This window comes from Lolium rigidum, chromosome 6 (assembly GCF_022539505.1).
Source record: "Lolium rigidum isolate FL_2022 chromosome 6, APGP_CSIRO_Lrig_0.1, whole genome shotgun sequence".
Lineage (NCBI taxonomy): Eukaryota > Viridiplantae > Streptophyta > Magnoliopsida > Poales > Poaceae > Lolium > Lolium rigidum.
Genome location: NC_061513.1, coordinates 212,130,719 through 212,146,271, shown reverse-complemented (window position 1 = coordinate 212,146,271; position 15,553 = coordinate 212,130,719). Strand labels below are relative to the sequence as shown.

The following is a 15,553-nucleotide window of genomic DNA, read 5'->3' as shown; positions in this document are numbered from 1 at the left end:
TCTTTTAGACTTTATTTTGTAATCGTTGGAGTCAGTTCATGTATCTCTACAATGTACTATTTATTGCTATGAATATATGTGGTATTGAATGTCAAAAAAAAAAACTCGGGCACTAGCTGGTATATAAAAGTAGACATGGATGGATGGGAAACATATCCTTGTCTGCCCGTTCCTGCTACCCCTATTTCCTTGCCGATCTGCTCTGCTTTCCTTCAAGTTGGTTACTTTTGCTCGTTGGTTTTGATTAAATCCTGCATCTCGTCAGATCCTTGCTCTCTTTTGCTCTGGAAAGCTGGAGCAAGACAAGAGAGGCGTAGCAGCAGAACTATCGCAAGATTAATTAGCAGCTCCGGAACCATACATGAAAACACTCCAAGACTGAAAAGGGGAGTATCCTGCCAAAACAAAAGATCAAGGCAAAACTCTAGAATTGGCACGCCTGCAAGAAGATAATGCAGATCTGGCTTCATTTTCAGCGTAATAAAAACTGATCGGTAGCTTCCTTCTATGTTACCTTTACTTTTCTTCTCTTTCTTTTTATTTACTCTTTTTTTGTCAAACTTTTTCCAAGATTGCTGCTACTCTTGATCGGCACGGCATAGGCACATTAAGCTCCGATGTGCAAGTTGATCTGCACCTTTTCCTCTCGCTCTATGTTTGAACTTCATTTTGTTTCCATACCGATCTATCAAATAGGTAAAGATCCGAATAGAAAAGATAGCACGCAAAACTGATCAAGAGGAGACGGTCTATTGAATTGGTTTTTTTCGAAATGGATCTATTGAATTGGTGATGCCGTGTTGCCAACGATGCAAATGTGGAGACCTGCATGTAGAGGCGGTGAACCGAATCTTCAATATGAGGCGCTGGAATCTCAGAAAAAAAAAAAGAACTGGTAGCCTGCCATGCCGATCCATCCGATCTGAGTTGTTCTTTTTTTATTGGTTGTTCGTGGTCCCACCGTTCCTCATAGGGATGGCAGTGCAGGTATGGGTACGGGTAAAGTCATCCCATATCCGTACCCATCGCCCTCGATTTTACCTATCATCCATACCCATATAAGTCATGGGTATAAGTTTTTTTTTGTACATGTCACCCGACGGGGCATATGGGTCAACGGATAAAATACCCACGCTTACAACACATTAAATTGATAAAAAAAATAGTCGTAAATAACAATATGTAACCACAATTTCTAAAAACAACACATTATAAATATCAACACACAATTATGAACAAGAGCGTATTATAAACAACAACACATTCTCATAAACAGAACACCATAAACAATGATACGTCTCCGACGTATCGATAATTTCTTATGTTCTATGCCATATTATTGATGATACCTACATGTTTTATGCACACTTTATGTCATATTCGTGCATTTTCTGGAACTAATCTATTAACAAGATGCCGAAGTGCCAGTTCCTCGTTTTCTCGCTGTTTTTGGTTTCGTAAATCCTAGTAACGAAATATTCTCGGAATTGGACGAAACGAAGACCCGGGGGCCTATTTTTCCACGGAGCTTCCGGAAGACCGAAGAACATACGAAGTGGGGCCACGAGGTGGCGACACCACAAGGCGGCGCGGCCTAGGGGGCCCGCGCCGCCCTATGGTGTGGCCCCCTCGTCGGGCCCCCGACTCTGCCCTTCCGCCTACTTAAAGCCTCCGTCGCGAAACCCCTGAGGCGAAAAACCACGATACGGAAAACCTTACTGAGACGCCGCCGCCGCCGATCCCATCTCGGGGGATTCTGGAGATCTCCTCCGGCACCCTGCCGGAGAGGGGATTCATCTCCCGGAGGACTCTACACCGCCATGGTCGCCTCCGGAGTGATGAGTGAGTAGTTCACCGGTCCATAGCAGTAGCTAGATGGTTGTCTTCTCCTCATTGTGCTTCATTGTTGGATCTTGTGAGCTGCCTAACATGATCAAGATCATCTATCTGTAACTCTATATGTTGTGTTTGTCGGGATCCGATGGATAGAGAATACCATGTCATGTTAATTATCAAGTTATTACATATGTGTTGTTTATGATCTTGCATGCTCTCCGTTACTAGTAGAGGCTCTGGCCAAGTTTTTACTTTTAACTCCAAGAGGGAGTATTTATGCTCGATAGTGGGTTCATGCTCGCATTGACACCGGGACAGTGACGAAAGTTCTAAGGTTGTGTTGTGTTGTTGCCACTAGGGATAAAACATTGGCGCTATGTCCGAGGATGTAGTTGTTGATTACATTACGCACCATACTTAATGCAATTGTCTCGTTGCTTTGCAACTTAATACTGGAAGGGGTTCGGATGATAACCTCGAAGGTGGACTTTTTAGGCATAGATGCAGCTTGGATGGCGGTCTATGTACTTTGTCGTAATGCCCAATTAAATCTCACTATACTTATCATGTCATGTATGTGCATTGTTATGCCCTCTCTATTTGTCAATTGCCCGACTGTAATTTGTTCACCCAACATGCTTTTATCTTATGGGAGAGACACCTCTAGTGAACTGTGGACCCCGGTCCATTCTTTAATACTCGAAATACAAATCTGCTGCAATACTTGTTTTTACTAATTTCTCTCGCAAACAATCATCTTCCACACAATACGGTTAATCCTTTGTTACAAGCAAGCCGGTGAGATTGACAACCTCACTGTTTCGTTGGGGCAAAGTACTTTGGTTGTGTTGTGCAGGTTCCACGTTGGCGCCGGAATCTCCGGTGTTGCGCCGCACTACATCCCGCCGCCATCAACCTTCAACGTGCTTCTTGACTCCTACTCGGTTCGATTAAACCTTGGTTTCTAACCGAGGGAAACTTGCCGCCGTGCGCATCACACCTTCCTCTTGGGGTTCCCAACGGACGTGTCAACTACACGCATCAAGCAAATTTCTGGCGCCGTTGCCGGGGAACTGAAGAAAAGCTACACCACAAAGATTTCTAACTCCCACGTCAACTACGCACCAGCAAAATTTCTGGCGCCGTTGCCGGGGAGATCAAGACACGCTGCAAGGGGAGTCTCCACTTCTCAATCTCTTTACTTTGTTTTTGTCTTGCTTTATTTTATTTACTACTTTGTTTGCTGCATTATATCAAAACACAAAAAAATTAGTTGCTAGCTTTACTTTATTTACTCGTCTTGTTTGCTATATCAAAAACACAAAAAAATTAGTTACTTGCATTTACTTTACTTAATTCATCATGTTTCCTTTTAATTTTACCACAAAGAACATACCGGTAGGACAAGGGTCTATAATTGGGAGGAACAATATAGAAGAATTTTTCACCCATGTTAGTACCGTTGAAGATTTTGAAGATAGACACTTGGTAGAACTTGCTCCTACTTATGAAATTTCTGCTGCTGCTTTAGTTCGCTTGTTGGAAACTAAATTTGTTAATCTCAATCCTATAATCCAACACATGTTTCTTACACTTGGTGATTTGGAAGAGGGGGAAAAGAAAGATTTTGTTTTAGAAACCCTTCTTAGAGAATTTGGTGGTCTAGCAAGAGAAGCTAGAAAGGTCTTTGCTAAATTTAATATGCTTGGTTCTCATACTAATTTTGTTGGTCTCCTTGAAAAAATGGATATGGATAGGATAAGGTACACTAATAATGTTAATGATGGTGGGGAGATCAAAGCACCAATACCATGTAAACTCCTAGCTATGAATGATGCACTAGAAAATAACTATGCTTGGCTTGTTCCTGAAAATTTGTTCGATGAGAGTAGCAAGCCCAAAACTAATGAAAAGGGAGACGCTGAAACTTATGTATCCAATATACTATGCATGATTGAGAAAACTCCAAACCCCGCTGTAGGTGCACCACCCTTCGATAATACTTGAGAAACACTTTCTGCGCCTAGCTGAAAGGCGTTAAAGAAAAGCGCTTATGGGAGACAACCCATGTTTTTACTACAGTATTTTTGTTTTATATTTGTGTCTTGGAAGTTGTTTACTACTGTAGCAACCTCTCCTTATCTTAGTTTTATGTTTTGTTGTGCCAAGTAAAGTCTTTGATAGAAAAGTAAGTACTAGATTTGGATTACTGCGCAGTTCCAGATTTCTTTGCTCGTCACGAATCTGGGTCTATCTCCCTGTAGGTAGCTCAGAAAATTAAGCCAATTTACGAGCATGATCCTCAGATATGTACGCAACTTTCATTCAATTTGAGCATTTTCGTTTGAGCAAGTCTGGTGGCCTAATAAAATCCATCTTTACGGACTGTTCAGTTTTGACAGATTCTGTCTTTTATTTCGCATTGCCTCTTTTGCTATGTTGGATGAATTTCTTTGATCCACTAATGTCCAAGTAGCTTTATGCAATGTCCAGAAGTGTTAAGAATGATTGTGTCACCTCTGAACATGTGAATTTTTATTATGCACTAACCCTCTAATGAGTTGTTTCGAGTTTGGTGTGGAGGAAGTTTTCAAGGATCAAGAGAGGAGTATGATGCAATATGATCAAGGAGAGTGAAAGCTCTAAGCTTGGGGATGCCCCGGTGGTTCACCCCTGCATATTCTAAGAAGACTCAAGCGTCTAAGCTTGGGGATGCCCAAGGCATCCCCTTCTTCATCGACAACATTATCGAGTTCCTCCCCTGAAACTATATTTTTATTCCGTCACATCTTATGCACTTTGCTTGGAGCGTCGGTTTGTTTTTGTTTTTTGTTTTGTTTGAATAAAATGGATCCTAGCATTCACTTTATGGGAGAGAGACACGCTCCGCTGTAGTATATGGACAAATATGTCCTTAGGCTCTACTCATAGTATTCATGGCGAAGTTTCTTCTTCGTTAAATTGTTATATGGTTGGAATTGGAAAATGCTACATGTAGTAACTCTAAAATGTCTTGGATAATTTGATACTTGGCAATTGTTGTGCTCATGTTTAAGCTCTTGCATCATATACTTTGCACCCATTAATGAAGAAATACTTAGAGCTTGTTAATTTGGTTTGCATATTTAGTTTCTCTAGAGTCTAGATAACATCTAGTATTGAGTTTTGAACAACAAGGAAGACGGTGTAGAGTCTTATAATGTTTACAATATGTCTTTTATGTGAGTTTTGCTGCACCGGTTCATCCTTGTGTTTGTTTCAAATAACCTTGCTAGCCTAAACCTTGTATCGAGAGGGAATACTTCTCATGCATCCAAAATACTTGAGCCAACCACTATGCCATTTGTGTCCACCATACCTACCTACTACATGGTATTTCTCCGCCATTCCAAAGTAAATTGCTTGAGTGCTACCTTTAAAATTCCATCATTCACCTTTGCAATATATAGCTCATGGGACAAATAGCTTAAAAACTATTGTGGTATTGAATATGTACTTATGCACTTTATCTCTTATTAAGTTGCTTGTTGTGCGATAACCATGTTTCGGGGACGCCATCAACTATTCTTTGTTGGATATCATGTGAGTTGCTATGCATGTCCGTCTTGTCCGAAGCAAGAGAGATCTACCACCTTCATGGTTGGAGCATGCATATTGTTAGAGAAGAACTTTGGGCCGCTAACTAAAGCCATGATTCATGGTGGAAGTTTCAGTTTGGACATATATCCTCAATCTCATATGAGAATAATAATTGTTGCCACATGCTTATGCATTAAAGAGGAGTCCATTATCTCGTTGTCCATGTTGTCCCGGTATGGATGTCTAAGTTGAGAATAATCAAAAGCGAGAAATCCAAAATGCGAGCTTTCTCCTTAGACCTTTGTACAGAGCGGCATGGAGGTACCCCATTGTGACACTTGGTCAAAACATGTGCATTGCAAAGATCCGGTAGTCCAAGTTAATTAGGACAAGGTGCGGGCACTATTAGTATACTATGCATGAGACTTGCAACTTGTAAGATATAATGTACATAACTCATATGCTTTATTACTACCGTTAACAAAATTGTTTCATGTTTTCAAAATAAAAGCTCTAGCACAAATATAGCAATCGATGCTTTCCTCTTTGAAGGACCATTCTCTTTACTTTTATGTTGAGTCAGTTCACCTATCTCTCTCCACCTCAAGAAGCAAACACTTGTGTGAACTGTGCATTGATTCCTACATACTTGCATATTGCACTTGTTATATTACTCTATGTTGACTATTATCCATGAGATAAACATGTTACAAGTTGAAAGCAACCGCTGAAACTTAATCTTCCTTTGTGTTGCTTCAATACCTTTACTTTGATTTATTGCTTTATGAGTTAACTCTTATGCAAGACTTATTAATACTTGTCTTGAAGTACTATTCATGAAAAGTCTTTGCTATATGATTCACTTGTTTACTCATGTCATTACCATTGTTTTGATCGCTGCATTCACTACATATGTTTACAAATAGTATGATCAAGGTTATGATGGCATATCACTTCAGTAAATTATCTTTGTTATCGTTTTACCCGCTTCGGGACGAGCAGTAACTAAGCTTGGGGATGCTTGATACGTCTCCGACGTATCGATAATTTCTTATGTTCTATGCCATATTATTGATGATACCTACATGTTTTATGCACACTTTATGTCATATTCGTGCATTTTCCGGAACTAACCTATTAACAAGATGCCGAAGTGCCGGTTCTCGTTTTCTCGCTGTTTTTGGTTTTAGAAATCCTAGTAACGAAATATTCTCGGAATTGGACGAAACGAAGACCCGTGGGCCTATTTTTCCACGGAGCTTCCGGAAGACCGAAGAACATACGAAGTGGGGCCACGAGGTGGCGACACCACAAGGCGGCGCGGCCTAGGGGGCCCGCGCCGCCCTATGGTGTGGCCCCCTCGTCGAGCCCCCGACTCGCCCTTCCGCCTACTTAAAGCCTCCGTCGCGAAACCCCCGAGGCGAAAAACCACGATACGGAAAACCTCACCGAGACGCCGCCGCCGCCGATCCCATCTCGGGGGATTCCGGAGATCTCCTCCGGCACCCTGCCGGAGAGGGGATTCATCTCCCGGAGGACTCTACACCGCCATGGTCGCCTCCGGAGTGATGAGTGAGTAGTTCACCCCCGGACTATGGGTCCATAGTAGTAGCTAGATGGTTGTCTTCTCCTCATTGTGCTTCATTGTTGGATCTTGTGAGCTGCCTAACATGATCAAGATCATCTATCTGTAACTCTATATGTTGTGTTTGTCGGGATCCGATGGATAGAGAATACTATGTCATGTTAATTATCAAGTTATTACATATGTGTTGTTTATGATCTTGCATGCTCTCCGTTACTAGTAGAGGCTCGGCCAAGTTTTTACTTTTAACTCCAAGAGGGAGTATTTATGCTCGATAGTGGGTTCATGCCCGCATTGACACCGGGACAAGTGACGTAAAGTTCTAAGGTTGTGTTGTGCTGTTGCCACTAGGGATAAAACATTGGCGCTATGTCCGAGGATGTAGTTATTGATTACATTACGCACCATACTTAATGCAATTGTCTCGTTGCTTTGCAACTTAATACCGGAAGGGGTTCGGATGATAACTTCGAAGGTGGACTTTTTAGGCATAGATGCAGTTGGATGGCGGTCTATGTACTTTGTCGTAATGCCCAATTAAATCTCACTATACTTATCATGTCATGTATGTGCATTGTTATGCCCTCTCTATTTGTCAATTGCCCGACTGTAATTTGTTCACCCAACATGCTTTTATCTTATGGGAGAGACACCTCTAGTGAACTGTGGACCCCGGTCCATTCTTTAATACTGAAATACAAATCTGCTGCAATACTTGTTTTTACTAATTTCTCTGCAAACAATCATCTTCCACACAATACGGTTAATCCTTTGTTACAGCAAGCCGGTGAGATTGACAACCTCACTGTTTCGTTGGGGCAAATTACTTTGGTTGTGTTGTGCAGGTTCCACGTTGGCGCCGGAATCTCTGGTGTTGCGCCGCACTACATCCCGCCGCCATCAACCTTCAACGTGCTTCTTGACTCCTACTGGTTCGATTAAACCTTGGTTTCTAACAGAGGGAAACTTGCCGCTGTGCGCATCACACCTTCCTCTTGGGGTTCCAAACGGACGTGTCAACTACACGCATCAAACAACAACACATCCGGATGTGATCACATAAAGATGATATGAAACACGACAATCACATGACAAGAGGTAAGCAATCCTAAATTGGGGTCTAATCCTCACTCTCTCTGAAGCTCCATTTGCAACACACCAAAGCAACAGTGTTGGCCACGGCCTGGTAAGTTCTTGCTTAGAGACCGTTCGGAAGGCCTCTGCACCGCCAAAATACACGTAGCAATGCACTACTTGGTTTTATGAACTCCCTAAAATTGAATGTAGCTTCGTCCCGCTCCAGGAGTGTCGTCTAGGAGTGGAGAGGATCCAAACAAGTCCTTAGGCGCTTGATCTTCAGTGGCACCTGTATGCATCGAATGACTACTAGCCTTCTACCAAGTCCAAGGTAGGAGCATGCAAGCAGCATGATGTTCTCTTGGGGCGAGTTTCGTAGCTCGCATCCCCTCCAAACAAGCCCGCTAGGACGAAAACATAGTTTTTGGATGGCTGGACGGGGTCTGTGTTGTAGCCTACACGAATCTTAAAGCACTCCCAGGCAGGTCCGGTAGGAACTGTCAAATCGGGAGTTTATAGAGGGTCAGGCCTTAGCTTTTAATTGTCTTCCTTGCATCAGTGCACAATACACTCCACCGGTTAAACCCTCTAGATGGCGACAAGAGTCCTGCTTTCCTCCTCATGCAATGCGGCAATAACCCATCAACCCGATGCATGTCCAAATCATTACTTGTGCCTTCTAAGGATCTTTTCAAGTAGTAGCCTCATCACCGACTACAATTCGGAAGTAGGCTCAGCTACCAAATAGCTCATTAAGGTCGTGTTTTGGTATACTATTGTTGATGGTTATTAACAAATCAGCGGGTTTTTCGTAAAATAGAAAACTTATTTTGGTACTTATGTGTTTCTAAATATTTGTGGGGATTTTCCTAGTCTAATCTTAAAGAATGGTGCATTGGTGTAAGGCTGCTCGTGGCAGCGTGGAGTGTGCGTTCTTTGCGTTTGTGTCAAACGTGTTGTATTCAACCATTTGACCTCTACTATGAAACCGGCACGTATATCCAGCAAGTATTCTTAAAAATTCCCAGGTACCCTAAAAGCTCATTTGGTTTTAGTATATGTACCACATGATTGAGGGCCTGTTTGTTTGGGCTGTGGCTGGCTGGCTGTGCAGGGAAAGCTGCTGTGTAGAAAAAGCTGTTGTGTAACGGAAGCTGCTGTTTTCAGTTTCACTGTTTGGCAATCTGGCTGGCTGTCTGGCTGTGAATAGATGAATTCTCCGGAATACCCTTCAAGATCGTGAGAACATATTTTAGTCAATATTTTGCCTAAACATGCGACAAATATTTAACGCCGGATGGAGTTGTATCATATGGATCACTGATATGTTTTCTTTCCACATATTTCGGAATGTTTGTATTCCATCCGTATGTGGCATGAAATTTTACTGTGCGGCACATTGTTTTGTCTCTCTCATACATGCCATGCATGGCCTACTCAAGTTTACTATGCGTACCATTTTAAAAAAAAGGAAAGGTTCACTATGCGTACTACCAGTATTTTTCACGTCCACATACATTACAAACCTTAATTGGCAGCATTAATCATGAACTGGCACCTGCATGCACTGGGCCAACATAGTGATTAGCTATTTCCTAATTGCACGGGAGGAAGTAGCGGTGCATGTCGTGTTGTATCGCCGTGTGCATGTGTTGTTTCGGGTCAGCATGTCAGGGAGCAGCAGTTCGGTGGCACTTGCTCGTAAATACTACGAACCATAGGGGCAAAAGGATATACCGTTTCAGTTTTAAGTGAGGAAGCTGCGGGAAGCCAGCAAAAGCACCTCCCGAGGTGCTTTTCGTTTCGTGTGTATAGGCTGGGTGGCTTTGGAAAAGCCCAAAGCCAAAGCACCTTGTTTGGTTCATTTCATCTGCTTATTTTAGTGGAAAGCCAAAATAAGCCCAAACAAACACCCCCTGAACAAAGATAGTGGTTTCACCCAGTACCGGCAAGTAAAAAAAAACTGTATCCACCGATTGGTGTTCTCCACCATGCCATGAGGTCTGAAACCAAATTTACAGGCTCGTCAAACCATCTTCCTAACATCATATCCCACGACGTCTATTCGCTGATCATGCATGCCCGACATATGACCGTCACCTATTCGGCGGAACTCTTCCAACTCCTAAAAATCCGGTCCAACCCGGTTCTTCGGCCCAAAAGTTTTCTTCCACGATTGCCAGTGCAGTCCTCTTGTGCCTGAACTCTGAAAGATCTAGCCCACCAGTATTTTGATTGGCAATCGGGTCCTGCCATTGTCAAACCACACGTGCGCATCATGAAAATAATCGTAATAAATCTCAATACACGAGTAAGAAATGTAAATAGGAAAATTCCACAAATGCAAACGTCCCATTTGCATCAATTTCGCTTATTCAGGCTAAAACCTGATGATTAAGATGGTACTCAGGTCATTCAGTCACCCAACTGTTCATTGCTTCATTTAGCAGCAACCAAGAGAACTTGAAGTTAACATTAATCAAGGACTGACCAGTTCAAGCAATTAAGATGCGTCAATTCCTGTCACACATGCAAGATTGAGATGTAGCAGCTGTGACGCATTCAAGATCGAGATTTAGCAGCTGAGTAGTCGTATCATATCACACAAAAATTGGAATGAATACAATCATGTGATATCATCTTAACCAAACCAAAAACATGTATGCGATTTGCAGCACACATATGTGCCTTCTTGTCTGCTTCGTGATGCAGGATTGGCAGAGGGCAGGACAGAAAGATATACGGAGTACAAATCTTTATCTTGCTTTACAAAACGTGGTAGCACCACAGTTGTAGAAGGACCGTGAGATCTTAGAAGAAAACCACATGGATTGCCTATCCAATAATACCACAGGCAATGCTGTTATACGGTTTTCACAGTGGATTCAACTGCTTGCTGACGGTCCTAATAAGGCACATTGCTTCTTAGCATGGTGGGGTATCAACTTTAAAAGAAACTCCGTCTGCACTCCTTTCAACTCTGTTCAAGTTTAGCATGTGATGAATTAGAGTCTAGTGACCGGACATTATGATTTGTGCAAGTGTATCATCCATCTAAACTTACCGCGACTCTTGAAATTGAAGAGAGGGGGAAGGGGGCGGCCATTTGGTAAGCGGGTGTTTGAATCTCGTAGTTCATGAAAGAATGGATGGACTAACGCCTCCAACTGGAGATATTAAAGCCCAAAAGGTTAGTCACTGGACTATTGAGTATATAAGAGTGGCTGACAAAAGTTGATTAATACTTACTGCAGTTAACCGGAGGTTTGGTGAGTACTGCAGAAGCCTAGAAACAAGATCTACAGCTTCAGATGGCATTCTTTTATTGAATATCTGGTGAAACATGCACATTTATAGTTCACCATAAAAACAAATATAGGATGATAACTCCAAAAGTAAGGAAGGACAATTGGAAGATATGGAGGCATCTACCTTGTGCCATGGGTGAGCTTTGATATGTGGGAACTTAAACTCAGTGTAGTTTGGGTTCATCCGTTTAATTTCTTCCCGTGTCGGAGTACCCAAAACCTGAAAGAAAGGCAAGTTGCCTGTCTGAGTTAGCTGGACAAAGGGGAAATACTATGCGCTGGGATCTCTAATAAGTTGGTTGCTATTACCTTGATAATTTCAACAAGCTGGTCAACACCACTGTCCCCGGGGAAAACAGGCTACTCAGAAACAAATAAATTATGACAAGTTGCATCAAGAAGCTGGATGATATATCATTAAAACTTGCTTGATCTCTTACCTGCCCTAGAAGGAGCTCAGCAAAAACGCAACCCGCTGACCACACGTCAATAGCAGTTGTGTACTCTGTAGCGCCAAATATGAGCTCTGGTGCTCGGTAGTATCTAGAGCAGATGTATGAAATATTTGGTTCCCCTTTTACCTATCAGCATCAGAAGATGTAATTTAGAACTTTAGATGGCATAGACCAAAGATGTGATGTTTCATATGAAGTTAGGTAATATCTGAACTTATGAATTGTACCAAAACTTTTGCACTGCCAAAGTCGCACAGCTTCAATTGATGAGTATGTGGGTTCACCTGTCACAAGAATAAGAATGCACTGACATCAAATCGTGTCATTTGGTTGGAATGTCTGATAGAAAATTAAAAGGTTTTTGTAAGCATTCAGACAAATGTCAACCAAAACACAAACCAGAATATTTTGAGGCTTTATGTCTCTGTGGCATACTCCTATGCAGTTATGAAGGTATGCCAAACCTCTACATATCTGCAAATATAGTTGAATGAAATGAAATTTACAGTGAGGTTCCAGTTAATAACAGTATCCGGAAAAGACAATGCCGACAGGACGAGGTGCACATAACCATTACCTGATACATATAAAGTTTAACATATATCAAAGGCATGCGTTGATTCATCTTATTGTAATGCTTAATAACACGATGAACAGTTTCCGGCACATATTCAAGCACCAAATTGAGGTATTGCTCCTCTTTCTCAGTCGTTGAGCAAAAGTAATGCTTCAAGCATACAACATTTGGGTGATCAAGAACTTGCATTGTTTGCAGCTCACGGTTCTTATACCTCGCATCTTGAAGAACTTTCTTTATGGCTATTCTCTCGCCAGTTTCTAGGCACTTTGCCTGTAAAAGATGATTTGAACAAACCAAATGGCAGTTATATATTTCAAACAAAAAGATGTTACAGGACAACATCATAGAAGATAACACGTAAATTTTTATGCATAAATGACAAGTAAATTTATTTCATTTTCCCACCTGAAAGACAACTCCAAATGAACCCTGCCCTACCACACGCTCAGTCATGTAGCTAAAAGTCTGCACTTCAATAGAAAGATTCAGTAATATGAGTCTGCAGAAATCCTTCATATGGATTAATAATGTTAAAGCTAGTGACACACAACAGAAGTTTTCTAATTTCTATCATGTTGAAAAAGCAGATATGGCTCCACCCTTGCTACATGAAGCCATGGCACATAAATCACTAGAAATTACCGATGCTACTTACGGTGGTTCCATTACCTGCTTTGGCTGCCCATTTCTTCCACCGACAGCTATCACGATAATATTACCAGTGTCCATCCCATTACCATTACCATTACCATTCACCACCACAACTTCAACTTCCTGACAATGTTCACATATAAGACATTAAGAAGTGGTATAGTAAGGAAAGAGTAATATCACGTTTCTAGAAAAACGTTACCTTATCATCTCTTATGTTCATCTCGGTCATCTCTTCTGGTAGTCGGTCATTGCCTCCACTAGTACTTGTTTCCTGGTAACCTGACGAAGGATTTACCAAACCGACTGATGTCATATTATCCGACCAGTGTTCTACGTTTCTTCCCTAAGCCTATACTGGATTGACCTGCAAAGCATAAAATTTATTAAGTCAACAAACACAACCTAGGAATTTATTGTGAGGACATGATCATATTAATTAATTCAAGAAGCACACTACAAAACTATATTACTATTAAAGCTGCTATACATCCGATGTTTCATTACGATTTCTGTCCGACTCTTCAGATCAAAGCATCTACATGGCTGGCTAGAGAAAGGAGTACCATCAGATTGTATATCGTATGGGTTATTGGACAGAAAGCAGTCATATGTACAGATATTCGATAATACTATCTGGTTGGATGTTCAGGTTGCCAGGACGAAAAAAAAGTTGTAGCATTTTGCTGTCTTATGCTCAATTCCACACCTAACAATTTGATAAGCATAAAAAGCAGCTCAATTTCCACATGAACAGATCCACACTAGTGTTCCGTACAGATACCCAGCGCTATATACCAAACAAGGTACCTCTATTAGTTTGGAGAAGAAATTCATATACTGACACTTGAAAAGCTGTGACTTTTTATACAGGACGTCAAATGTTGGGCACAGTTATGACCTCCTAGAGCAATTCACATGTCCTTACTTGTTACCATATAAGGAAGCAAACTGCTAACTAAGATGGCCAGATTGAAGAGCAACGCAGGATGTCAATTAAGCAGCAGCAATAGCAAACCGAGCTCCAAAACCTTTCTGTCGAATTAAATCACGAGGAGAATTCCAAGAGCTAAAATCAAGAACCCTCCTCAAGCTCCCAAATCTCCCGAGACCTGACTCTCTCTCGCAAGTCGCAGCAACGACACAGGAACCGGAGCATGTAGATGCCCGCAGAAATTACACCACTATGATCTCAGTAACTGCCTACCAGTAACATCGCCGAGAAGAGATGGAGTCCGAACTTCCGCGCAAGAAACTCCTAGCTTCCCAAGTCCCAACCCTAACAGAGGATCCCATGACAGAGCAAGCAGGAAAAAAGCAAAGGAAAATACCAGATCAGGAAGATTTCCGGAGTGCGGACAGCGCTACTCGGCGGGATCACGGCGAACTTGACTCCAATTCATTCGGCTCGCCCTCTCCTCCCACTCTCCGGGTTGTCGTGGGAATTGAAGGCGAGGAGGGGGGAGGAGAAGAACACAGCAGAGGGGAAGAGCGGAGGCGGGCGGGTTATAATAAGAAGCGAGAAAGAGGGGGTAAAGGTAAAAGCACAAGAAACGGTTCCCATAAATCAGGTTGTGTTCCTCCGTTCGCAAAAAGAGATCAGGTATATGCTTTGGCTGTTGATCGGCTTCTGGTGGTCAGGTAAATCCTACAGGGGCTTTTCTACCTTCCCAGGTCTGGAGTTTTCTACTGCAATATAATTGCTTTTACTTACCTAACGTAGGCAGATAATGTGTGCTAAAAATTTGGGCATGTTCTTTTTAAACCAACAGTATGTACTCCCTTCACTTCCGTTTATTAGTTTTACGCGTAGCCCTAGGTTGATAATTTGACAAACTTAATACTATTAGGTATATATTACAAAAGTTATATCACTTGGAACTTCAAATCTTATCGGAAATTCAATTCGGCTCCCGGGTGCGTATGCACCCTCTACCAAAAAAGCATATTTCGAAATGTCAAAAACTTTAACAAAGAATTGTATATGCACATCTTCATAATATATGTTTGTTCGTCAAGTTTCACGAAAAACCAATATTTTTTGTGGTCTATATAAAAAAGAGAAAACTTATATTGTGAAAAGCATTACTTTTAGCACTGAGTTTTGTCTTTTTTACACACGTCACATGATAAGTCGACTTTTTATGAAACAACTTTGTAAGCGTGTAGCACGAGAAGATTTACATGCGAATTTTTTGTTTCAATTTTTTTGAAATTCAAAATATGTGTAAGATGCATTTCAAAATAGAGGGAGCATATGCTCCCATGTTCCAAAACACCACTCCCCTTATCTTATATTTTTTCTAATGGTATAATTTTTATGTTATATAGTTTATATTATATATGTTAAATTGACGATCTATGTGTACGCGTAAGACCTATAAACCGATATGGAGGGAGTATATACATAACATAACCTCAAACAGGACCATTACAATCATTTTCGACCAAATCCGACACCCATGAAACGAACGGAGATCTA

At 41.5% G+C, this 15,553-nt stretch overlaps 1 protein-coding gene across 1 annotated transcript; it reads right to left on the bottom strand.

Annotated features, from left to right (window-relative positions):
- Positions 1-10,631: 10,631 nt before the first annotated feature.
- On the bottom strand, positions 10,632-14,596 carry LOC124659236 (shaggy-related protein kinase NtK-1-like). The gene is made up of 13 exons (XM_047197165.1): positions 14,403-14,596; positions 13,274-13,438; positions 13,090-13,194; positions 12,826-12,885; positions 12,418-12,690; positions 12,240-12,314; positions 12,068-12,124; positions 11,826-11,966; positions 11,695-11,745; positions 11,510-11,605; positions 11,327-11,410; positions 11,142-11,244; positions 10,632-11,057 (listed from the first exon to the last, which is right to left on the bottom strand). Exons 2-13 carry the CDS (start codon positions 13,385-13,387, stop codon positions 10,963-10,965), a joined length of 1,254 nt encoding a protein of 417 aa, XP_047053121.1. The 5' UTR covers positions 13,388-13,438; positions 14,403-14,596; the 3' UTR covers positions 10,632-10,962.
- Positions 14,597-15,553: the final 957 nt, after the last annotated feature.